The sequence below is a fragment of the Lytechinus variegatus genome, chromosome 9 (genome assembly GCF_018143015.1).
Source record: "Lytechinus variegatus isolate NC3 chromosome 9, Lvar_3.0, whole genome shotgun sequence".
Classification (NCBI taxonomy): domain Eukaryota; kingdom Metazoa; phylum Echinodermata; class Echinoidea; order Temnopleuroida; family Toxopneustidae; genus Lytechinus; species Lytechinus variegatus.
The window spans coordinates 30,065,821-30,089,963 of record NC_054748.1 but is presented as its reverse complement, the minus strand read 5'-3'; the positions used below and the strand labels follow the sequence as shown (position 1 = coordinate 30,089,963).

At 36.8% G+C, this 24,143-nt stretch overlaps 2 protein-coding genes across 2 annotated transcripts in view; both read right to left on the bottom strand.

The window, feature by feature from the left end:
- Positions 1-12,262, bottom strand: part of LOC121421943 — a 35,255-nt gene extending 22,993 nt beyond the window's left edge. The window contains exons 1-5 of the mRNA XM_041616742.1: positions 12,043-12,262; positions 10,935-11,051; positions 8,768-8,973; positions 6,262-6,346; positions 4,249-4,455 (exon numbers count right to left, since the gene is read on the bottom strand). Of these exons, the coding sequence (XP_041472676.1) occupies positions 4,249-4,455; positions 6,262-6,346; positions 8,768-8,973; positions 10,935-11,051; positions 12,043-12,262 (835 nt within the window). The remainder of the gene's footprint in view (positions 1-4,248; positions 4,456-6,261; positions 6,347-8,767; positions 8,974-10,934; positions 11,052-12,042) is intronic.
- Positions 12,263-13,069: 807 nt separating this feature from the next.
- Positions 13,070-21,829, bottom strand: LOC121421942 (mucin-4-like). Its single transcript, XM_041616741.1, has 4 exons — positions 21,671-21,829; positions 19,134-19,319; positions 17,501-17,725; positions 13,070-13,528 (listed from the first exon to the last, which is right to left on the bottom strand). The coding sequence occupies exons 1-4, from the start codon at positions 21,827-21,829 to the stop codon at positions 13,178-13,180; spliced, it is 921 nt and encodes a 306-aa protein (XP_041472675.1). The 3' UTR covers positions 13,070-13,177.
- Between the last annotated feature and the right edge of the window lie 2,314 nt (positions 21,830-24,143).

Here is a 24,143-nt window from a genome sequence, read left to right as displayed (position 1 = left end):
ATGGCCTGATAGAGCCGACTATCAGATAAAACATGTTATTCAGGACTTCAGGAAGATGAATAACAAATACATGTTATTCATCTCCTCGCATGAAAAATTGGTCACAAAAGAGTTGTCCAGACCCCAAAACCCTAATCAAGTGACAAGGAAACCCCGTAAGATCCATAGGGCAATTTAGATTCATAAAACATCAGAAGCAGAAAATTTCTGTGTGGATATACCGTTGACGATGCAGAAAGCCATTGCCGCAGTCTTTCGTTTGGAAACAAAAATGATTATGTCGATCCCCATACTGCAAGGCCATGGAGTCGTTCGAACGTGCATCATTGTCATGCTTCCTGGATGTCCCTGTCCCCGAGACGAATCTTTCGACCTCCCATCTTTCAAATGAAAAGGAGTAACGGCTTGGTCCCATTGTACTTACGGATGCAGAGAGGATGTAAAACGGAAGAGAATCTTGCCATCCAATTGAAAACGGTATGTATCCGTCGTGAATTCTTTGCATAGGTGTGTCACACGCCCTATATCCATCTAGCATTCGTTCACTGTGATTTCATTGTTCGACCATTTTGCGCCATTGTCTGTAGCGGATGAAACCGGATGTAACCATCCTTTGCATAGGTGTGTCACACGCCCTATATACATCTAGCATTCGTTCGCTGTGATTTCATTGTTCGACCATTTTGCGTCATTGTCTGTAGCGGATGAAACCGGATGTAACCATTCTTTGCATAGGTGTGTCACACGCCCTATATACATCTAGCATTCGTTCGCTGTGATTTCATTGTTCGACCATTTTGCACTATTGTCTGTAGCGGATAAAAACGGATGTAACCATTCTTTGCATAGGTGTGTCACACGCCCTATATAAATATAGCATTCGTTCACTGTGATTTCATCATTCGACCATTTTGCGCCATTGTTTGTAGCTGATGAAGACGGATGTAACCATTCCGAAATTTACTTGTCCGCTGTATCCGTTTGAATGCGTTTTGTGTCCATCGGCCAGTGGGACCAGACCTTGAAGAGTAGCTCATCCCAGTGCATCCAACAATAACCATAGGGGTGGAAGCGGGGGGAGGGCGTTCCCCCCTCAATTTTTTGTTGGTTACCTTTTTTTCCTTTTTTTTTGCTTGTCCAAAAGTTTTGGTGGTACCCCCTGTTACACCCACAAATGTAATAATCGCCCACAAATGTAATAACGCCCACAAATGTAATAACACTTTACCCACAAATGTAATAACGCCCACAAATGTAATAACGCCCACAAATGTAATAACACTTTACCCACAAATGTAATAATGCACTTTACCCACAAATGTTAATGACTTTACCTACAAATGTAATAAATTTGAAGTGATTTTTGGCGAATTCGTTCTAAACTAATATCCTATAGTAATACGTTCATATAGCACAAAAGTTCAAAGTCTTTTTTCCAGACCCGGTTAATGAAATATTACAGTACAAGTCCAAGTCTTTTTCCAGACCCGGTTTTTCAAAATTATAATATACGTCCAAAGTCTTTTTACCGGATCCGGTTGTTTCAAAATTATAATATACGTCCAAAGTCTTTTTTCCAGACCCGGTTAATTCAAAAATTATAATGCAAGTCCAAAGTCTTTTTTTTCAGACCCGGTCGTTTCAAAAGTTATAATATACGTCGGTGAGGGGTAAAGACAACACTCTAAGCCCAAGCATTTTAAGTGGGTTTAATTTTGAAGATTGGTCTCAGCTCTCAATTTTTTTTCAATATTTCTTTATCTTTTAAATAACCGGGTCCAGACGAAAGACTAAGCATAATACTCGTATTATTCCACAAGAATAAGAATTTGAGTCTTTTGTTTTTAGGATTGCTTAAATCATTTTTAAATCACCGGGTCTGGAATAAAGACAACGCTCTAAACGTGTGCTTTTCTACATGCATGGTCTTAATTTGGAGGATTGTTGGTTCTTAGATTCGTTGTTGGGGGTTGAGTTTTATTGATTTTTTATTCCTGAAATAATTGTGTCTGGAGGAAAGTCGATCTTCGATAATCGGTCTTCATGTTGTTCCACAGTAATTAGATTATTGGATATTCGTTTTAGAATATTTGTAAAAACTATTTTATTTTTCAAATAGTAACCAAGTCTGGAGAAAGGATGTCTGCTTTACCCACGCGTTATTACAATGTTTTGTAGGGGTAGTAGTATTATTTTTAAAAAAGACATAATTTTACTGGGTGAAACTTCGGAAATTTGGTCTTAGATTCGAAGTTTTTCAGTTACTTTTTTTTAATAGCCGGGTCTGGAGGAAAGAGTACGTTTTAAACCTCGTGTTATTCCACGAGAATAAGAATATAAGGTCTTATGTTAGAAGATTTTTTTTTCGTAACTGTTTTAGGTCTGGAATAAAGACAACACTCTAAACATCTTTTAAAACAGGTTCTTAGGTTGAAGGTTTGTTTGGTCTTAAACTTGGATTTTTTTAAATTCTTTACTATTAGCGTTTTTAAGAAAAAATGGGCTGAAAGACTACGCTATATATCCAGCATTAATAAGATTATGGGGTCTTTATACTGTTTTTAAACTGTTATTCATAATGTTTAAATAACAGGTAACCGGGTCTGGAGAAAAGACTACGCTTGATTCTCAATTTACTCTTAGTGCATATATTCACAATATACACCGTATAAGTTAAAACAACAACAAAGACATTTATTCCACCAGTTTTAATTATCTGGGTCTGGAGAAAAGACTAAGCTCGATTCCCATTTTTTTCCACAGGAATATCATTATCGTATCTTAGTTTGGACTTATATTATAAATTTTGAAATAACTGGGTCAGGAAAAAGACTTTGCACTTATTAAAATTCTTGAAACAACCGGGTCTGGAAAAAAGACTTTGGGTTTATATTATAATTTTTGAAACAACCGGGTCTGGAAAAAAGACTTTGGATTTATATTATAATTTTTGAAACAACCGGGTCTGGAAAAAAGACTTTGGATTTATATCACAATTTTTTTAAACAACCGGGTCTGGAAAAAAAGACTTTGGACTTTTATTATATTTTTTTAAACAACCGGGTCTGGAAAAAAGACTTGGGATTTATATTATAATTTTTGAAACAACCGGGTCTGGAAAAAAGGCTTTGGATTTATATCACAATTTTTTAAACAACCGGGTCTGGAAAAAAGACTTTGGATTTATATTATAATTTTTTAAACAACCGGGTCTGGAAAGAAGACTTTGGACTTGTACTTTGATGTTTTATTAACCCGGTCTGAAAAAAAGACTTTGCACTTTTGTGTTTTATGATTACTATAGGATTTTAGTTTAGAACGGATTCGCCAAAAATCCCTTAAAATTTATTACATTTGTGGGTAAAGTCATTATTACATTTGTGGGCGATCAAAAATTATTACATTTGTGGGTAAAGTGTTATTACATTTGTGGGCGTTATTACATTTGTGGGTAAAGTGTTATTACATTTGTGGGCGTTATTACATTTGTGGGTGCAACACCCCCCCAAAAAAAAATGGTTAATAACCATATTTTATTTTCATGCTTGTCAATTTTGTTTCCTGGTCCCCTTGCCCTAAACTCAGGTGCCCCCCCCCCTAATTTTTTTTCGGGTTCCGCCGCCAATGACAATACCCATTTTGGCCATTAGCCCAGATGTGTCATGAACGGTATTCTACATAAATTGCAATTGACTCATCATGGCCAAACTTTTTTTTGTAGCAAAAGCATCGCTTCTAATTCAGATCCATCCGACAAAATTTGTAGTTTTGACCCGATCTCTTTGACATCATGCACTGGCAAGATCTAGAAATACATAATCGCAAACAGAATTTGCCGAATTTTATGTTCTACCGGCACGACTGAGGATTCGGCTCGAAAAACACTACTTAAGGGAATAAGACTTCCTGTAACGCTGCCAGACGATGAATAAACCACATGCAGATACTTGTCATAAAAAAATAACTCTACATTTCACATTCTTCGACTTCTGTGGAACACCATGTTCGTTTAAAACAGGTAAACTGTGCTTACTGTTATGATTCTTCCCCCATTTTTAACAATGAAGATAATTAGAATTAGAAACTGATCAAATAGAAATAACGTTGGGTAAAATTGGAAAAATAAATGTTCAATATTTGTTTGTGTTAATTATGTTTGTGTTTTTTTTACATCTTACATCGTTATATGAATTACATGACTTAGGGTTGAAACTATCGCTGACGAGTGGGTCAGAGTAGATGGCTTACCAAGCAGACCCCTCCCTGTTGCGTTCTCAGAATACTCAGGCGGGACCATGACGGTTATATCCAAGATCCCATTCTTAAAGGTCACTGTAAAGGACGTACTCGAATAGCCTTCAGGTTGAAAGAGAGCTGTGACCTTGATCTCATCCTCGGATTCGGTCTCATTATCCAAGGATAAGATGAAAGTCGGATCCTGCGAGTCATATCCATCTAGGTATGAACATAGACAGATTATAAGATTCATCATTTGGCATTAGCTGTTGGGTAGGCCTAGAAATTATCATTTGGATTCATTTAAGTATTTTGATTTTTTTTTCAATTTCATTTGGGGCATATTTTAAAGTTATATTAATTAAGTTATTGCTTTTATCATCTGTAGTCATATTGACTACAGTTCTTAGCAACTTCCTAGCCACCATCAACACGATCACTTTAGAGCTTAAAATATCACCATCAATACCAAGGCAATCATCATCGTCATGATCACCATCATCATCATCAGTTTCATCACCATTATCATTATCACCACCACTACCACCATCCTCCTCATCATCACCACCACTACCACCATCCTCCTCATCATCACCACCACTACCACCATCCTCCTCATCATCACCACCACTACCACCATCCTCCTCATCATCACCGTTATATTATTGGTATAGTTTTAGCCTTTCTATGAGATGTTTTCAGAACTTCTATCAAAATCGTTATTCATACTTTATTTTAACGTTTAGGGGATCTGGCACATTATGGAGGCACCATTAACTACACATTAAAGTAAGACAACACCAACACTTTAAAATCGTCATTATCATTAAGTAGTATCATCGACACCACCACCCCACCACCGTCACCGTCATCTTTGTCAAACTTCAATAAATAAACCCCTCAAAAAAGTTTGGAAATCTGGGTTTTTTCCATCAATTTCTCCTAACTTCCAATTTTAAACAATGCATAGTTCATATTATTCAAAACATCATTTAATTTTCTTTGAAATGATACCATGCTTGTTATGATTATGCCATCACGAAAAGAGCAGGGTTCAAAAGTGTTGGATGAGGTCTGAATTGAAAAGCTGCAAAAAGAGCAGAAATAGTCATGATCACTGATAAAGGGTCAATACAGAACACGATTCTTCTGTGTGTGTGTGTGTGTTAATAGAAATGAAAATCAAATCAAATCAAGCCCCTGCTTCATCATTTTTTTTTAATGTTTTGTTGTGGTTTATGTACTGATGGTTCTGTGGAATATAATGGTTTGAGTCATGGTTTGTTTGTTATGTGTTTGCTTGTGCAGAGGTGTGTTTGAGTCCATTTTAATGTTGATGTTAAGGTGCATGAAACCAATTAAAGACGTCGCTGAGAAATTCCCTCATCACCACGGAACAGTGACATTCAATATTGTGTCATTTTGCAACTTTTAAATTTTGACCTTGCCCCACATTTCAAGGCACTGCACCTTCATGTAAACCATAATCAAATCATATAGGGCATCATTTTAAAGATAATTAAATGATCTATTCATTATTATCAATTACACATTGATGTTTACTAAAAAAAATAGGAGGATTTTTCGATCAATGTCTAAAGAAACCGCTGAGAAAATCACTCATCACGACCGAAAAAAGAAGAATGACTTTCAATATTGTGTCATTTTGCAACTTTTGAGTTTTGACCTTGGCCCACATTTCAAGGCACTGCACCTTCATGTGAACCATAATCATATGTAGGGTATAATTCTTAAGAAATTTATATGATCTATTCGGTGATACTACTTACATATTGATATTTTTTAAAACCCGGGAGAGATTTTCGATCAAAGTCAGATTTCCAAACTTTTTTTTAGTTTACTTTATGAAGTCTGTCATATTAATGGAGGAACCAAGGCATTAACTAGATCGTCAGATGTCATCGTAACGATCATCGTTATCTTTATCATCATTATAATCATAATCGTTATCATCATCATCGTCGTCGTCATCATCACCATCAATCTTTAATATTCTATGCTTACCATTTAGGAAATCTGTCATATTAATGGAGGAACCATTAACAAGAATACTCATTTCTGTCCTGTTGTCGTTCAGCTGGAATTCAACCTGATCAATGTTAAATAATAAAATAGCACAGAAATCAGCGTACAGTGAAATAAAAAAGGAATGTAAAGTTGCATTTTACGATTAAAACGTAAAAATCAAACGTACGTATACAGTTAAGCTTAAAACGTACATTAGACAATACTAAAGTTATGCCACTTAACATAAATTATAATGAAACAAATGGCATATGCAACTGGGAATGATCTGATGAGCCAATTACATATCTTGGGGTTGTATAATGCAAGAACACAAATGACTTTAATGTACTTATTAGGCCTGTCAAGATAGATAAAATCAAGCATATTATAAATATTTGGAAGTTGAGAAATCTGACCTACCATATTACGGGAGAATAGTTATTATCACAATGTTACTTATATCACAATAGATATATTTAGGCACATGCTACATCTTCCCTTAAAGTTATACCAAAGAACTTAATAAAATAAATAATTCATTTATGGGAATTATAAAAGAGAAAAGCGACAAGAGCTTACATCATTAATCCATCCCAATTTGGGAGCTTTGGCATGATTGACATAAATCTTAGATTTATATCACACACACTTTCCTGGTTACCAATAATTGTAAGAGGTGATGAACCACCATAGAAATATATTTGTGAGTCTTGATTACATAAATTAGGCGGTATACTATTATCCATTCAATTTTACTGTTCTCCAGTAGACAAAATTGAAATATGTAAAGAAATATTCAGTACCCACATTTTATACAGACTTACTCACTTCATGGGCTGAACTTTACTATCTTAATATATTTGAAGTAACTCAATTTGAAAATGAAATAATGTAGGAAAATTCAAATATTACACATGTAAACTAGTTATTGTCTTTTAGAAAATGGTACGATAAGGGTATAGTAAAAGGAAGCCATTTATGTGACAAAGGATTATGGAAACACTGAAAGTAATACAGACGAACTGTCGATGAATTCTCTTTGTATCTTATCTCAATGTGCTTAAATTAAAACTGCTTTGCAAAATATTGGTTTGATAAATTAAACACTGCTCAGCCTGAAAATCACCGTGATAAGCCAATGCAAAAAGATAAATGATTTGAATTAAAACCGGTGACTCAACTGACATTACAAAATAAAAAAAACATATCTTCACATATTTTGTAGATTCAGAAATAATTTACACCCTATGGTGTTATATGTTTGGCAAGATAGGATGTCACTTGCAGAAGAATGTGACAAATTGAAAACGAATCGAAAGTATGCATCATGTATTGATGCATTGTCCACATGTGATTTCATAATGGCAGGAACTAATCTATTTCATTAATAACCAGATTAATGTGTATATTCAAATTAATCAGAAAAAAATATTGATTGGCCACGGTGTTGGAAATGGAAACATGGCCTTTCTGAAAATAAGTTTGGTTTTCGCACAATATCCGATTCATTGGGCTTTTATGCTGACTCATTTCACTTTTAAAAAATAGTAATTCTTCTTTGCTCTCAGATTTCAAGAGAGTAGTAGTTACTAATTTGAGATTTCTTGAAAAGAGTAAGAAGATCAAAATAACAGAAAAACAGTAAATTGATATTAAAAACTTGTAAAATGTGAATCCAGTTGTACATGCTATTATTTGTGTTTGTTTATTGATTTATCTTTATGTAGCATGGTGGATTATTTCCGCGTTCCAAACCTTAAAGCAGATACGAACCAATAGCGCCATCTCGAGTCCTCAACTACTCAAACCTGGCAAGTTTCCTGACCCATAATGCTAGTTTAAAGGTAAATGCTAGTTTTGGTAACGATATCAAAATGAGTTCGTACAGAATCCAATGAAATGACCACTAAAGTGTCTGTTTGTATAAATAAAACGCATGTGCCAAAGGTTTCTGGAAGAAATTGTGTAATTGCTGAGAAATCAGCAAATAAGCACGGGATTCGTGTAGGGCGTCGGGCCCGACGCCCTAAGCAATAATTATACATTGTCCCACGTGCGCTTATCTGTGTTGGGGATTTTCGGTGTGAACATTTTTCAGCGTAGATTTCAAGATTTCACAAAGTCCAGTTAATGTAACTGTACCAGATCTAGATCCTCGATGATATACTGGCAATTAAGCCTTGTTTTACAGACTTTCTCATGAAATCAGTGTTAACTGCAACTACTGGAATTTCTCTTTAATCTAGAAATATAGACCCACTGAATGATAACATACTAAATAACTACTCAATACCTTTATACCGTAATAACTATGTTACCAAAACAAGTATCAAAACAATTATCCCCTCAAAACATTTTTGCTTCACTATCCAAGTACAGTTAAAGGTCTATCTAGTCTCTGAAAGGTCAAACCAAATTGGATGACATCAAGACGATCCTTGACTTCTCACAATTGTTCTTGTAATGAATAAACTGTATGAAATGAATTCTGAATCGCACGTACCTTCGTGATATCTTGTGTAGCAGCGAACCCTATGAAGACCGTTCCGTGTTCAACGGGTTCACTGTTATTAAAAGCCTTGCCAGTTCTTGATTGTAAAACGAATGGATCACCGTGACTGTAAGACAACGTAATGTATTCACCAAGGCCGTTGAAGGTGTATTTCCTCCCATCCAGAGTATTGATATGCGGATCACCCCAAAACCATCCTATAAAATTACCAAGAAATCGAAAAGAATTGGAAACTTAGTCCATTTCAAAACTTACTATAAATAACAAAGATTTCAATCAGAAAATTATGCTAATGAAACAAAAGATCGAAACCACTTGGATGCCTGTCCCTTGGGTTATCATTCTTTTTTCAAGTCTATCAAATTAATCTCACAAAACTAATCCCGTCTGATTCTACAGGGATATCACCGAAGACCGTTTCGTAAAACCTTGTCATATGAAATTCGGAAAGTCAGTTTAAACCTACGGAAAACATTTAAATTGATTAGTTAATAGTAAATTTATCAGAAAAACTGTGCATTTCTACAAGATGTGTCCATCTTTTATCAGCCTTACTTCTATCATGATTATAAAGCAATAATTGAAGAAAAAATGTTTTCGCTTACTGCCCAAATGATCATAAATGAAAAACAGAAATTTTGTATTTGATTACAGCGTCATTTTCTTTAGTTTTACAATATCTTAAAGGTCTTTACTAATATTTTTGCATATCATTTTTTATCTATTTATAATTACTGTATTTGTTGTTTTCATTGTTTATTTTTTAATACCCCTCAAAGAGTGGATATATTCCAGACCTTTCGTTGGAGAACGCGAACGCTTATTTAAGACGGGAGTTGATTTTGGAAGAGACTTTTGGGCCCGTCATGGTCGTACAACTCTGTCCTGCAATGCAAATTAGGGCGACTTTCCAGAGCCACATTTGGTTCCTCCCAGAGCTCCAGAGGCCGTCCGGGGGCCAACTTCCATTGATGAGTGGATACCAGAGGCGACCACGCGTAAAATGGGAAAGAGTGGGCAAATACGTTACGTATAGGCCTATGTAACATTATGAGGGTGTCAAAAACGATGTTTAAAATACTGAAGAGGGATATATTTCCACTACTTGTAGTGTTTCACAAGCCAAATGCTTGTTAAGAGATGCATTTTCATGATCTGGAAAAGACTTGCTTCCCTTGTTAAAAGTGTTTTTCGAACCCCATGCTCGCGCCTGGTATCTACTCACCGATGGAAGCCCCCCCCCCCCCGGAATTTGAATCAAATCTCCTATTTCTGGGGAAAGTAAACATAATGCCCATTACATTGTGTGCTAGAGGCATATCGTTCGTGTAGGAGAAGCAAGCAAAAGAAAAACCGCCATGCTGGTATGTGCAAATTCGGATGATATTCAGACGTACAGGCCTATTGCATATGCTGTGTACATATCAACGCATGGGAAATGGTTTCGGCTGGAGAGATGATCTGTCCCATGGAATCAATTGCCAGTGATCCACCAATAATCCACTTTAAATGCAATATCGATTAGATGGACTGCATTGATCTATTCTTAACCTTAATTTAGTAAGTTTATCTTCACTCAATATGTACTCGATTTGTTTGAATAGCCACTTTCTTATCAATGTCCCCAGCTAGCTGGAGTCATGATAGCCTTGGTACAGTCTCGCCGCGAGCTCAGGCAGGCATAATATGCTTTGATGACTAGTCGCGTACATGCATGAAAGTGGGATTTCAACAATTTGGACATGTTGGAATGGCATGCTGGTAACGCATGAGCGAATTTTGCACACGAAAAGCAGATCTATAGGGCCTGTACCACGAAGCTTAGCAATGATTTTAGAACAGTTTTCTACGTTTGAATCTATTGACTATAATGTGCAATCAATTTTGAAAATCGAGTCTATGATTAATCGTTAACTATCGTGTAACCTAATCTCGCATTGCAGAGGTTTGCGAAAACTCCGTAGTGCCTTTTTGCGGGCAAACGGCAAGTAAGAATCCGATGACCAGAAAATGATATTTATGTGATTTCCTTGGACATGTTGGAGACGTCGTTCCGATGTATTATGTGCCGTGTAAAAGCGGATTACTATAATAATGGAAATGCTACAACAGTAAAATTTATGATTTGCATTTTTTCAGTTTGGTGACATATACATACCCCACCATGGTCGCCTATATCCAAAGCAGTGAGCCCGTGGACGACGTAGCTCGTAAAGCCTACAGAAGTTTCCACCAGCAAGTCCACAGCAGTAGAAACGGGGTAAGACATCTCTCTCTATATAAAATGGCAATTACATCATGAGTAACTACGAAACTTGATAAATTGATGGAGAGGAAATGAATGCAAGGAATTAAGCTGAATTATAGATGAACTCATATAAAAAAGATCAGTAGAAAGTTCACTTAAGCCACGCGTCATACATGTATATACAGTTTAGATTTCGACATATTTCATTAGATGTACATTCCCTTGTGCATGTACATACCTAGCTTTCATATTGCTGACTGGATACCATTCTGAACACTATTCAAACCAGTTAGATGTAGATGACTGAAGTTTTGATAAAATGGAAGCATCATGGTGTGTGTTTAGTGATCATGACTCCCGTCTATTAATCAGGTTAATCAGATGGTCGTGGGTTCAAATCCTGCTCCCATTTTTAATTTCAAGAAATGTGTCCATATTATATACGACACTCACCCAGGTTAAGTAAATGGTTACCCGACATGAATTTACTCCTTTAATCGCAGAGTACGTGACGACATATATATATATATATATATGTATTACCCCCCCCCCTCGAATTGCCCCACGACTTCATTGAGAACAATAGCGCAGTGAAACTGTTCAAGTTCAAAAGATGCACCGGATGTATTTTGTGACGGCAGTGCTTGCAGCCCCATGAATGAAACGGACTCCGATGGCATGTCACTGGTAATAACGTGATAGCCTCTGTCGGTCTGGAGCGAGTTTCGGCGGTGAAACTGCCGCTTCATGGTCATGGTGCATAGTGATAATATACAAAATTTAGAAGGCGTTGACTGGTTGCCTATTCAATGGCACATTTTCTATTATTAATCTTACTTTAGTTCCAGCTAATAAAAAGCGCTTCGGACATTCAAGGAATTAATCCTGCAGGGCACCCAATAGCCTCACTTGCCTGCACAAAATTACGCCATGGGCTGGGAATCGAACCTTTGACCCTCTCAAAAGCGTGGGTCGGATCCACCAGACCATAACTCTCAACATGTATATGGTAACTCACCAATCCATGCATAATAGTAACTAAGGGAGTAATAGAAGAATGAAAAGAATCTAGCGTTCGATGGCATGACTGCTTGGTAATGGCTGGACCGCCAAAGACTTCTATAGCCCCTGATCAAAGCAGAGAACTCATAGGTACATCTGTATCCACCTCCAAATCTAGGCCATCGAGGCTGGTAACAGGAAGTCCATCTACTGTCTGTTAATAGGGCATAAGACATGATAGAATGCAAATGAACCTTAGCGATATAAGTATCCTGATTTAAACGGTGGTATTGCACTTTGTCATGATCCATACGTTTAGTTATTTTTTAGGACAAGCCCACCTTTCTTTATTACAGCACCTGGAAGAAAATCAAATGGGAGCATTGCACAAATGTATACTGAGGGGACATGAGGCCAATAAAAGCCGTGGTCTTGACGGCATTTAATTGATTTAACCCCTGATCGCCCGGGGGTGCACTCGACCAAAAAAAAGTGGTAGGGGTGTGCCGCGGGCGAGACAAAAAACGGGGGCCTTGGAGCGGATCGCTAGCGTGTGAGTACGTTGGTTTGCATCCCTATAGATCGGGCATGTGTGCATGATGCATCTAGCGCTGCCTCCGCCGGGTGCGCTCGCGCAGAAGCGATGGTCGGACAGCGCTCTGCGGCCGCTCATTGTAGCAGAAAAATATGCGAAGCTTTGGAGCGGATTTCTTTCTTATTTTTTCTCAATTAGAAGAAAATGCTATCCCTTGGAGCGGCTTTCTTTGTTCTTTTTCTCAATAAGACAAAAAAGCTATGCCTTGAGACGGAAATTTGAGTGTAAAAATGGGGGTCCCCTCCGCGGCACATACCCATTATGCATTATATACTGAGTGCCCCCCCCCCCGGGCCTGATCGTCCGGTCCACTTTAATTTTTGACAGGGTTAAGATTGTGAATTTGCATAGGGAAGGTTGAGTACAAGACAAGGGAAGTGTTGAGAAAAAAGGAGGTCGTTGGATGCAGCTTAACAGCTCTTAAATGATATGTCTTCTATTAAACGACATGATCGTCCAGGAGGTTCTGCGAATTTTTTTTTCAGGTCTGAGGAATATGATATCTTACAAGAATGATTATAAAATGGCCCACGTACCAGTATAATGAAGAAATGTCTTAATTAAAAAAATGCACTATTAGAAAAATACCATGCTCACCATAATAATAATTAGGAATTCCATAGCCGTAACCGTATCCGTAGCCATAACCGTAGCCATAACCATAGCCGTAGCCATAACCGTAGCCATAACCGTAGCCATAGCCGTAGCCGTAACCGTAGCGGTAGATAGGGTAGTTGCAGCGAGTAAACCTTCGGTCGATCCTGGCCTGCCAGCGAGTACAGGGGCATGGCTCTGCCCACCATGCCCAGGATGGCCTGCTCAGATCATCTCTGTACCAATCTTGACAGTATCGGCGCGGGTTGATGTACCAGTCAGGGTTCGAATCAAGACGGTAGATGTCTCTGCCCTGTTCAGTAAGAGGTAATAATGATGATATTTGATCTATAATGTCCTAAATTCATTCTGTAGAAAGGCGGAATGAAAGAGGGAGAGAAGGAGCGAGAGAGAAATACAGAAAAGTATATGTAATGGTAAAAGAGAAGGAGTATGCCTATTTGTCAATTATTGAATATGAAGCATTGAATAAGCGTTTAAATGTGCAAACTGAAGTGTATTCTCGGATTACCATGGGCAGTCATTCCAGAGAACAGGGCCAGCGTAAACAAAAGCATGTAGGCCTACAAGTAGCAATGCTTTCGCATATTATGGAGCAACAATGGTTCGACAAACGGATGAATCTGACCTTGCTGACTAGGGATAGTATTATGAAAGCCGTTATTTGAAAACGAGTCGTATGGGAAATATTATCTTCAGAATCATTTAGCTTAATTGTCACAGCCATTTACATGATCTTGTTATCAACTATCGCCTGTTACCACTGATGTAGTTGCTACTACCACTGTTCCCCGTACGTCTCCTATTTACTACTACTAGACCTACTACTAGAAGAAATAATGATTCTACTACTACTATTACTATACTACTATTTCTACTATATGCTACAACTACTATTACCTGACCCTAGCATCACTAATACTATCAGCATTACTACTACTATACTACTTCGAACACTACTACCACTACTACTTCTTCTTCTTCTTCTTACTATTATTATTACTATTATTATTATCATGATCATTATCGTCATTATTTTCATTATTATCATTTTTATTGATATTATTATTACTTTTCAATTGTTTTCATCATTATTCTTTTTCTTCCCCCTCTACTACGACTATTACTACTGATGCTACTACTAATACTACTAGTTTCTTCTTTTATTTATAAATGTACTCATAAAACAGTGAAAAGGGCGTTGATGCCGGAAATAAAAATGGATGTTATCGCCTGTGGAATAAAAACGATATGTCATTACTCATTTATTATGATCATTTCTTTTTTGTTACAATCATTAAATGATTCGTGGAATGTGGAATCTCGTCAAAATTTTAATTTGTTTGATTATAAAGCTGGCAGTAGATAATTTACGACTTTAAGCTTACTCGACAGTGTACTTTGATGTCACGTAATTTACATAAATGCAATTGGGAATATTAACATGCACGCGGGAATTGACAATCGAAACGTGAACTTATTTCTTATGGAATGAAAACGAAATGTCATTACTCATCAAAATCATGATTAGGCTGGGTAATTCGTTGAATGTTGTGTAATTTAGAATAACATCCCATCATTTTTTAAATACTATCCAAGGTTTGTTTAATAAAGTTGGCAGAAGATAACGTGCAAATTTAGGCCAAGTAATTGGGTCCTATAAATTGATTACTAAATATTGTTGAATTCTATTCGAGGGTCGTGTGGTCCAGTGGTTAGAACATTGGACTCATAATCGCAAGGTTGTGAGTCCCGAGTCCCCACTCTGTCATTGCCTCCCCTTTTGATAAAAAGGCCCGATAGTCGTTTATAAGGTCAGCCATTATGAATGATTAACCTGACGTTAATATTTGCTAGGTAATTGGTTTATTTGGTTATATACCAGCTTGGCGTTTACTATAGCAAAGTGATGTCCTGTCGAGTTCCTACGGGAGTTGTCATAAGCAGAAACAGAAATTACTGTTGTTGACAGGCATCTGCACGCAAAATGTGATAAATTTGTCGTGTAAATGTGATTAGGCCTGTTATTCATCATTTCCTTTTAGTGCTTAATTCCATGAATGAAATCTCCCGCTGTTTTTAACGCTGGAAATAAAGGGTATTTAATACGGTATAATTCAAACAAATTTACGTTGTGCATAAATTTGTGCGTTACTTGATTTGTTTGACAATAATCATTTGATTTGTGCGAAGGGAATGGTGTGTAAATTTATTTCTTTTTCATATGAAATATTTCTTGAAGGATTGTTTATCAAAGTTTCAATTAGGGTATAGGCCTAAAGATTTTCTCAGTGGTCTACATATTGCATTTTAATTGTATGTAACTGATCTAGGGTATATATATTCAGGTCACTAGTAATCGTTTTGTTGCCTCGAACCTCTTTAAAGCGATTTAAAGGGACTTAAAAAGAATTTTAGATAAAGATGTTGTGATTTTAAGACTGTTTAAGAGAGTTAATGACATTGATATTTCATGCCGTGATATCGATATAATTTCAAAGCAATCGAATGAGACTGTGATAATCTCTGCCATTTCATGAATTTTAAAGACAGGTCTAGATAGGAAAATAATTATCCCCTACTACTTCAAGACATTTCATCGTTAATTTCATTTTTTCTTTGGGGATTGTCATGTTAATTAATAATTCGATTTAGCCTCTACCTGTTAAAATGCTGCTCAAGATTTGAAGCACGTTGCTTTAGGTCCGTCATTTTAACAGCTATTGGTTGAAGGTTTAAACAGACTGTTCAAACATTAAAACAATTTTATAAAAAGTTGAATGGGAAAATAAAAAAACAAAAATGATGCTAGACCGACGGCTTAAAAAACGTACTTAGAATTTTAAACAGCGTTCTTACAGTGATGGGGCACTTAAATTAAACATTTACTTCTGGGCACCGTCTTAAAAGAGTTGTGATTGATCTGATCAACCTTAACGATATGGAACTCCTTATCCAACCCCCCCCCCCTCCCTTCCAGGGAATTTGCACAATGTCCTGTGTAAACTAAGACGGACACACACATTGTCAAAACAATATTCACGAATGTATGAGTATACATCTTATCTAGAAAACATCTTGTATTAACATGAACCATAGATGTTGCAGTTGTTGGCTTTCCACAGTTGATGGGATTTTGTAAGACGCAATACTAAAATTTAGGAAAGTAGGAATCTATCCGGGGGGAGCATTTCCATTGACGAGTTGATATCATGGTGACCATTGAGTTTCGAAAAGCACCCTAAAAAGTATCTCCATGTTCGGAAAATGCACCCCATAACAAGTATTGGAGTGTGAAACCCTACCCTTAAAGGTCAAGTCCACGTCAGAAAAATGTTGATTTTAATCAATAGAGGAAAATCAGACAAGCGCAATGCTGAAAATTTCATCAAAATCGGATGTAAAATAAGAAAGTTATGACATTTCAAAGTTTCGCTTATTTTCAACAAAATAGTTATATTAACGAGCCAGTTAGATCCAAATGAGAGAGTCGATGTCACTCACTCACCATTTCTTTTGTTTTTTATTGTTTGAATTTTACAATATTTCAATTTTTACGAATTTGACGATTAGGACCTCCTTGCCTGAATAACAAAATGTTAAAATAATGGAATTCCACGTGTTCAGGGAGGAATGAAACTTCATTTCACATGACAATGACGAGAAAATAAAAAATAGTTTATATTTCATATAATCAAATACAAAAGAAATAGTGAGTGATGTCATCAACTCTCTCATTTTGATGTAACTGGTTCGTTCAACTATTTTGTTGAAAATAAGCGAAACTTTAAAATGCCATAACTTTCTTATTTTACATCCGATTTTGATGAATTTTTTTCAGTGTTATGCTTGTTGATTTTTTCTCTTTTTATTCAAATCAAGTTTTCGTTGGGGTGGACTTGTCCTTTAACAGTATTATTGGAAACAGTACAAACAAGTACAACGATATCTTAATTGTTATGTCACGGACAATCACGATAGTCGGCTTTACCTTTACTTTCATTTGGTTCGCTCAAATCGTACCCTAGGTATTTTAGTCTTTTTATGTACATTCGCCAATTGGACCATAATCACGTAGTTTTCCTAGCGAAATACATGTACAGTATATACCCTTTTTCATTATTTTAGTGTTTTTGACATCCTTATTACGTTACGTACGAAACGTGCCCTATCTTGAAAAAGAGACCCCTTTACGTATGTTTTGGTCACGCATGGTATCCACTCGTCAATGGAAGTGCCCCTCCCCCGGGAACGCATATCTTACCAGAAGACCAGTGTTGCCAACTCTTAAATCAGGACGATAGCTTTCCTGCAGTACAGCTAGAGAGTTTCCTTCATAGACGTTATACCAATTATGCTTGGTGCTGAAACCGATTCTAGCCGGTACTGACTTAGAGAGTGGATTCCAGTTGAAACTGCCTCCCTGGTACATCGTAAGAACGCCACTTCTTCTTCCGTCAGTAAAGAGAATAGCTTGGTAGGTTACAGTCTAAAGGGCATAGCAAGAAAAAGAAAGATTTGCATTTAGTGGCAAAGATGCTGTCGCAATCAATAGATCAATATTAGTAGTGGCAAATCAAATTACATTCCTTGTTGCAAGCTAATGAACCATTATCAGAAATCAGTCACAAAATTCAAATTAATTACAAGACATATGAACGATTGAGGGACCGAAAGGAGATTTGCAATTGATCGCAAGTCTTTTTTTGCAACGCCACATAAAAGAGATGTGTATACACTGCAAAAAGTCCGGTGTTGATTTATTACCAGCTTGCAATCTGTAACACCAGTTTGGAAGCGAACACATATCTTGTATTAGACCAAAACCAAACTGGTGTTGTTTAACACTTCTCTGGTGTGGACATGTATCTGGTGGTATCAATACCGAAGTTTTTGCAGTGTATAGAGAACTACACCAGCATTCACACTCCGGTGTTTAATTTACAGTGTTATTTCAACACCCATGGATGTTATTACAACACCTTATACTCATATTCTTTGGTGTCATGTTCAATCTCTAGGATGTAATTTCAAAACCTTAGGGTGTATTCCTCTAGGGACATCTGTACAACTGTGATAATTTACCTCCTACCTGTTTTTTACAGTGATAGGACCATCGAATTTTAAATTGGTATTATATGTTCCTCCTTTCAATTTGGAAACAATGTGGTATATACGATAGGAAAGAATTTCTAAAAAGCCACAAAATTAGCGAAAATCACGGGCTTTTTCAAATTAAGGTTTTAAATATTATGATTTTTTTTGTCATGTATCGAACTTTGGCAAAAAAAGAGACTACTTTGGGCAAAATAATGGTTTCCCACTGTGTGACCAACAAACCCACGAAAACACAATAGTCTTCCTTAAGTGTATAGTGTATGAATTAGCTTTAATTACACTTGATATTCAACAGAAAATGAGAATGATTCATTTTAGGAGCAAAATTATATTTCTTTCAGTAGGCCTATTGCATTCAAAGAACAGAGAGAAACGTTGGGGTGCAATAGGAGCTAGCACCTCAGAGCCATTGAAATAGAGTTCTGCCAACCAGGTTCGAAATTGTTACAACATGGCGCAATTTCTTTAAAACAATTGGTTTGCCTAACAAAACGTTTTGCGCCATGTGAATAACCCATTGAAACCGGTGGAGCATTTCATGAAAGGACTTGTCGGACATTTTATCCGACAAGTCCTGTTTAATCTGACAGATACCATAGTAGCAGTGTTTTTCACACCAATCAGATTCAATGAAAGTTGTCAGATCTGACACTTGTCGGACACAAATTTTGATGAATCGATCACCGGGTTGGCTGAACTCTCTCTCTATTGAATGTCCCTTTAGCAACCCAGAGTCGTTAATGACAATTCAGCAACTAAATTGATAATTTCCATTTTACCTCTTGTCCTGCCACTGATCCTTGAGGTTGCACATTTTGCCAAGTGACCTTGCAAATGAAGTTGATTCCATTGATAAACCGGAAGGACTCCAACCCTGCCGGAAGTGACAGAGATGCATACAGTCTTTCTTGTACCGCTGCGAGAAGAGCAGCTGAGTTTCCGTACCCCCTGTTGATGTCGTATACCTACGAAACGATGGTAATTGTAATGTAATGTTAACAATAACAACAACAATAAAATTGATAAGGAAAAATTACAAAAAATATCACGATAATGGAAGCAATAATATTTTTTATTCAACTTTGCAATTTTGGGGAAAATATTTTAATCGCGGAATTAGTGTGGTCCATTTTTATGAAATAAAAGAAGTCGTCTGATTTGGAGTACGTTTATGTTTCCAGTTCAAATCCTATCCCTTCTTCAAAGATTGAATTATTAGTAGTTCTGCGTTTACATGCGTTTGAATATTAAATTCACGCAACGTTAAAAAAGGGGGAAATTCCCAAGCATATATATAACACACAACACTGCAGTTGTCTTCATTGATTCACTGCGGAAGTCACATCGAAATCACTTCTGACCGAATCTGTCGTCTGACCGAATCCCCCACCCCCCGATGAGATCTCATTGCGGCAGTGGCGGACTGTGACCCCGAGGAGACAAAGCATTGGGGGGCACGGCATTGTTCACAAACAATGCAGTGCCCCCCCCCCCCCCCAATGCTTTGTCTCCTCCGGGTCACAGTCCGCTAATGCAAGGGGGGGATTTGGTTGCCATATTCTGGGAGGCGACGTGGAAGTAATGGGTTTCGTTGGGGCCCTCCCCAAAGAAAAAAAAAGAACGAAAGGGAGGAAGGAAGGAAGGAAGGAAGGAAGGAAAGAAGGAAGAAAGAAAGAAAGAAAGAAAGAAAGAAAGAAAGAAAGGAAGGAAGGAAGGAAGGAAGGAAAGAAAGAAAATGATGAACCAAAAATGGGGAGCACACTAGCCTTTTTTTCTCAAAAGAATTTGATACCCCCAATGAAACTATAAAAGCTATAGGCCTACAGCGATAGATCAAGTGTTCAGGTTTTCATTTTTTGTATAATAATAATAATAATAATTGTAAATTTATATTGCGCAATTTCTATTTGGATATTCTCAACTGCGCATTACAATACATAACAGATAAGCAGAAAAACAATTATTAACAGGATACGCAAAAATTTAGTTCACTAAATTAATCGAAGAAAAAGAAATGAAGATTAATTATTTCTACAAAATACATAATCAAAAACATGAAAAAGTGACTTCTTATTAAAAACTATCTTGAAAGAGGTGGGATTTCAGTTTGGTTTTAAATAAGTTGACAGAGGATGCATTTTTCATTGAGGAAGGGAGACTATTCCAGAGTTTGGGTGCAGCACTGATAAAGGCACGGTCACCTAGTGTGATCTTTGTTTTACATGTTGGGAGACTGAGGAGCATTGTGTCATGGGAACTACGAAGCCTGTAAGACTGGGTGGGTGATTTTAATTTAAGGAGTTCACTGAGATAGGTGGGGGCCATGCCATGTAGTATCTTATAGGCTTAGATATAACACTTGCGCATCAAGCGGGAGCGGGAAACCCTAGACCCTCCCCTCCTCCTCCTCCAATTCATTCGCTCGTGCTTCGAGCATTGATCACGATATCAAATGCCAGTTCCAAAAAAGACTTGTCATGTTTAGTTTTAAATGATTTATAAACCAGTTTAATTATGTGCAAACAGAGAACCGAGCCGAGAAGTACTTAAACGTGCTTGGTGGGGCTTTATATTGACTTTATTTGACCCGACTCCTTTCACAGCCGGTACTTCTTTGTTCACTTTCAATCAAAGTCCAATACATATTCTCAAATTCTGTAAAATTTGGGGAATAGCAAACTATCAAAGAAGGAAATAAAAAGTAAGTATATGGGCATGGCAAACTCTGCATTCTTTGAGTATCGGTGTGTTATATGACGTGATGATTTTTTTTTACAATGAGAACTTGGGGATATATGAGCAAAACGTTTAATATTAATTCGCTTCATTGAACCAGTGATTATCATGGTTTGTGGTTTGTGTTTATTGATGAGAATAGCAAATATTATCAACACAAGATAGATTCAATTCTATAGTTCTGTCATAAATCAAAATAATCTCTAACAAAAAATTACAAAAAATTACTAAGTTAACTCACTACCGCAGTAACTTTGTCATGAAGGTAATGTGTAAACCTATTTTGAATGTGCTACTTAGTCCTATATTTGCACATACTAATGACTGGCTTTGTAGAGGTTATAGATGTGAGGATAGTATTGCAAAATATGTACCTGAATAACTTACCTGATTATACATGTAGACGCTTGAATTAACGCGGCATAAGGTCAACCGGTGCCCCCAAATAGCACGAGAGATGCCTCGCGGTAGATATACACAAATAATGCTTAACATGCTTAATAGGACGAAAGGTGGATGTACTTGTATATATTTTAGCTACGTTGGATACTAATTCGAAAGATGTACTTGCATGACTTACCTGATAATAGATCCTTGGATTACCGCGGTAAAAGTCGACCGGTGCACCAAATACCGCAATAGATGGATCGCGGTAGATATCAAAAAGGTTATATAACGACGGGTTGATGTACTTGTACAAGTGATAGCGGCGTGGATAGTAGTTCGAAAAATGTATCATGCCCGTTGATGTACACTGTAATGATTAGATGAAACAGAAAAATAAGACCGCCATGTTTCGTTATCGAAATTGCAAGGGAAAGTGCTTTACTTGAGCTGCTTATAGTTATGCAATATTATCGTACAAGGTCTAGTATTTAGAGATGGATGGAGGAATTGAGGTGGGGTCTTAAATCTTGGTACGTGCATTCTTCCTGTTGACTCCAATACAAGGGTTGTATTCCTCAAGTACCATGCCATAAAAGGGGGGGGGGCACATGCATGCTTAATAACGCAAATGCTCTCTTAAATGGTGCCAAACCCAGCTCTGTGTATATCAGAGATAGGGTTCTATCTTACCTATGTATATGGTCACATGAGTAACTCGAACGGGATGTGGAACGTCAGACCCGGTTTCTAACCCGGGTAGCACTGGGTTTCTGAGTGCCTCAAGCTGAAGCCGCCCCCCCCCCCCCCGCCCCTCTCACCCCAACTGAGATTCAAAATACCAAACTTAAACGTGGCACCACCACACTGTTAGGCTATGTTATACTTAACATAGTACTCACTGTTATATAGGTGTATAGTTGACCATAGCTGATAGGAAACCCTGTATCCAGTCTTACAGTAAACCACGCTAGATAGCTGTATCGAACATATCCTAGTGACCGGTCAATCCCGGAGCCATAATCGATGTAAATACGCTCTAGACGTAAATAAAAGATAAAGCAAATAATTAGCAGATGAGTGTGACGGAACAACTATCATTTCCAAGACGATAATTACATGTAGCTATGTTTTCCCCAAACCAAATATGACAAAAGAAAGTGTGCAAACTCACATGCCTGTAACTGAAGAAGGAATAGCTTGTGCTATCCACTAAAACCAAAAGATGATTATTTGTTTTATATTCTGTCATTTCCAAAGAGATTCAGATGAAGCTATTTCTTTCCAAAACGGACCGGAGGAAAGAATGTGCATCTATAGGTCATTAGGCCCAACCGAGGAGGAAGTTATAGTTTGTCCTAACCACTAAAACCGAAAAGAGATTATTTGTTTTATATTCTACAGTATTTTACCACGAGAAATACAGTGTTTAATACATTGTTAGTGTAACAACTCAGTGTTACTTTCCGGGGTGGCAGCAAAATTAATGACATGCAAATGATATTTTTGTCGATGGAAAAGGGAGAGGGTGGTTGGTTTGGTCAGCATTTCATGAAAAGGTGAAAATGGCGCCAAAGGAACATGATATGGAAAATGATATAAAAAAGATTCCGTGATGACCCATGGGATTGTGTAAATGGGCTTCAAAGACAGTGTATTGGAGTGTTTGTACGTCTTTTCCCTTACATGAGGGACTTCCATGATTATTTTTTTCTAGTTTATATAGAAGGTTGCTTTGTTAAGCGCTATATAAGGCAAATATAATAATATATTATTAACATTATGTATGAGAAATGTAATATAATAACCTATCAAAAAGCATAAACAAGATCCTAATATTTTTCATTTCTATGATTATTATCATATATTATCATTAATGAAATAAATTATAATAATTATCAAAATCATTATAAATGTTATTACCACAATTAAATCTCACCTTTTTTTGTTATTATTGGTTTTTTTTTACTGTTTTTTTATATTGTGACTCGTTTTATCTGTAATTCACATATGTTGCCCTGCATGTATTTTATTAGTTCATGACCTGGGCTAATTTCCTGTTTATTAGGTATTCACCTATTTTCCTTTGTTTGATTTTGAATATTGAATAAAGTGATGAAGAAAAGAAAATAGCACGCATTATTATTCATTAACATAATATTATTCCAATGCAACAAATAAACATAATTTACAACACAAAATGAAATGACGAAAAATGATAATTGCATGCTGGGGGCAGTATACGGCCTTACTGGTCATTGCCATCAATGGTTGTTATCATAGTTATGATCATTATTAATGTTTGATTAATCTTATTAATAACCATTCATTACTGATGGTCATTACAAGTAGACTATTACGTGGTTAATGTTTTCACTTTCATGATCATACCAATGCGGAGTTTTACTCAAGGACGCAAGGCGTATTTAAGAACCTAGAAAATGTTTTTGTCAAATGTCCTCCATGAATATAAGAAGACTTTGTCGAAAATGTTCAATCAAAACAGCAGTTTACATTTTTTTTAAATCACAAAAATACGTATACATCGTCATGTGGAGCGCTGTGGCCCAGTGGATTAGTCTTCTGACTTTGAAACAGAGGGTTGTGGGTTCAAATCACAGCCATGGCGTAATTTCCTTCAGCAAGAAATTCATCCATATTGTGCTGCA

Coding starts and splice junctions, on each gene's coding strand:
- LOC121421942 (XM_041616741.1), bottom strand. CDS start 21,829: ATGATACATTTTTCGAACTACTATCCACGCCGCTATCACTTGTACAAG. Junction 19,320..21,670: donor ATCCAAGGATCTATTATCAG/GTAAGTCATGCA, acceptor ATCGTTTCGTAG/GTATACGACATCAACAGGGG. Junction 13,529..17,500: donor TTGGCAACACTGGTCTTCTG/GTAAGATATGCG, acceptor CTTACTGAACAG/GGCAGAGACATCTACCGTCT.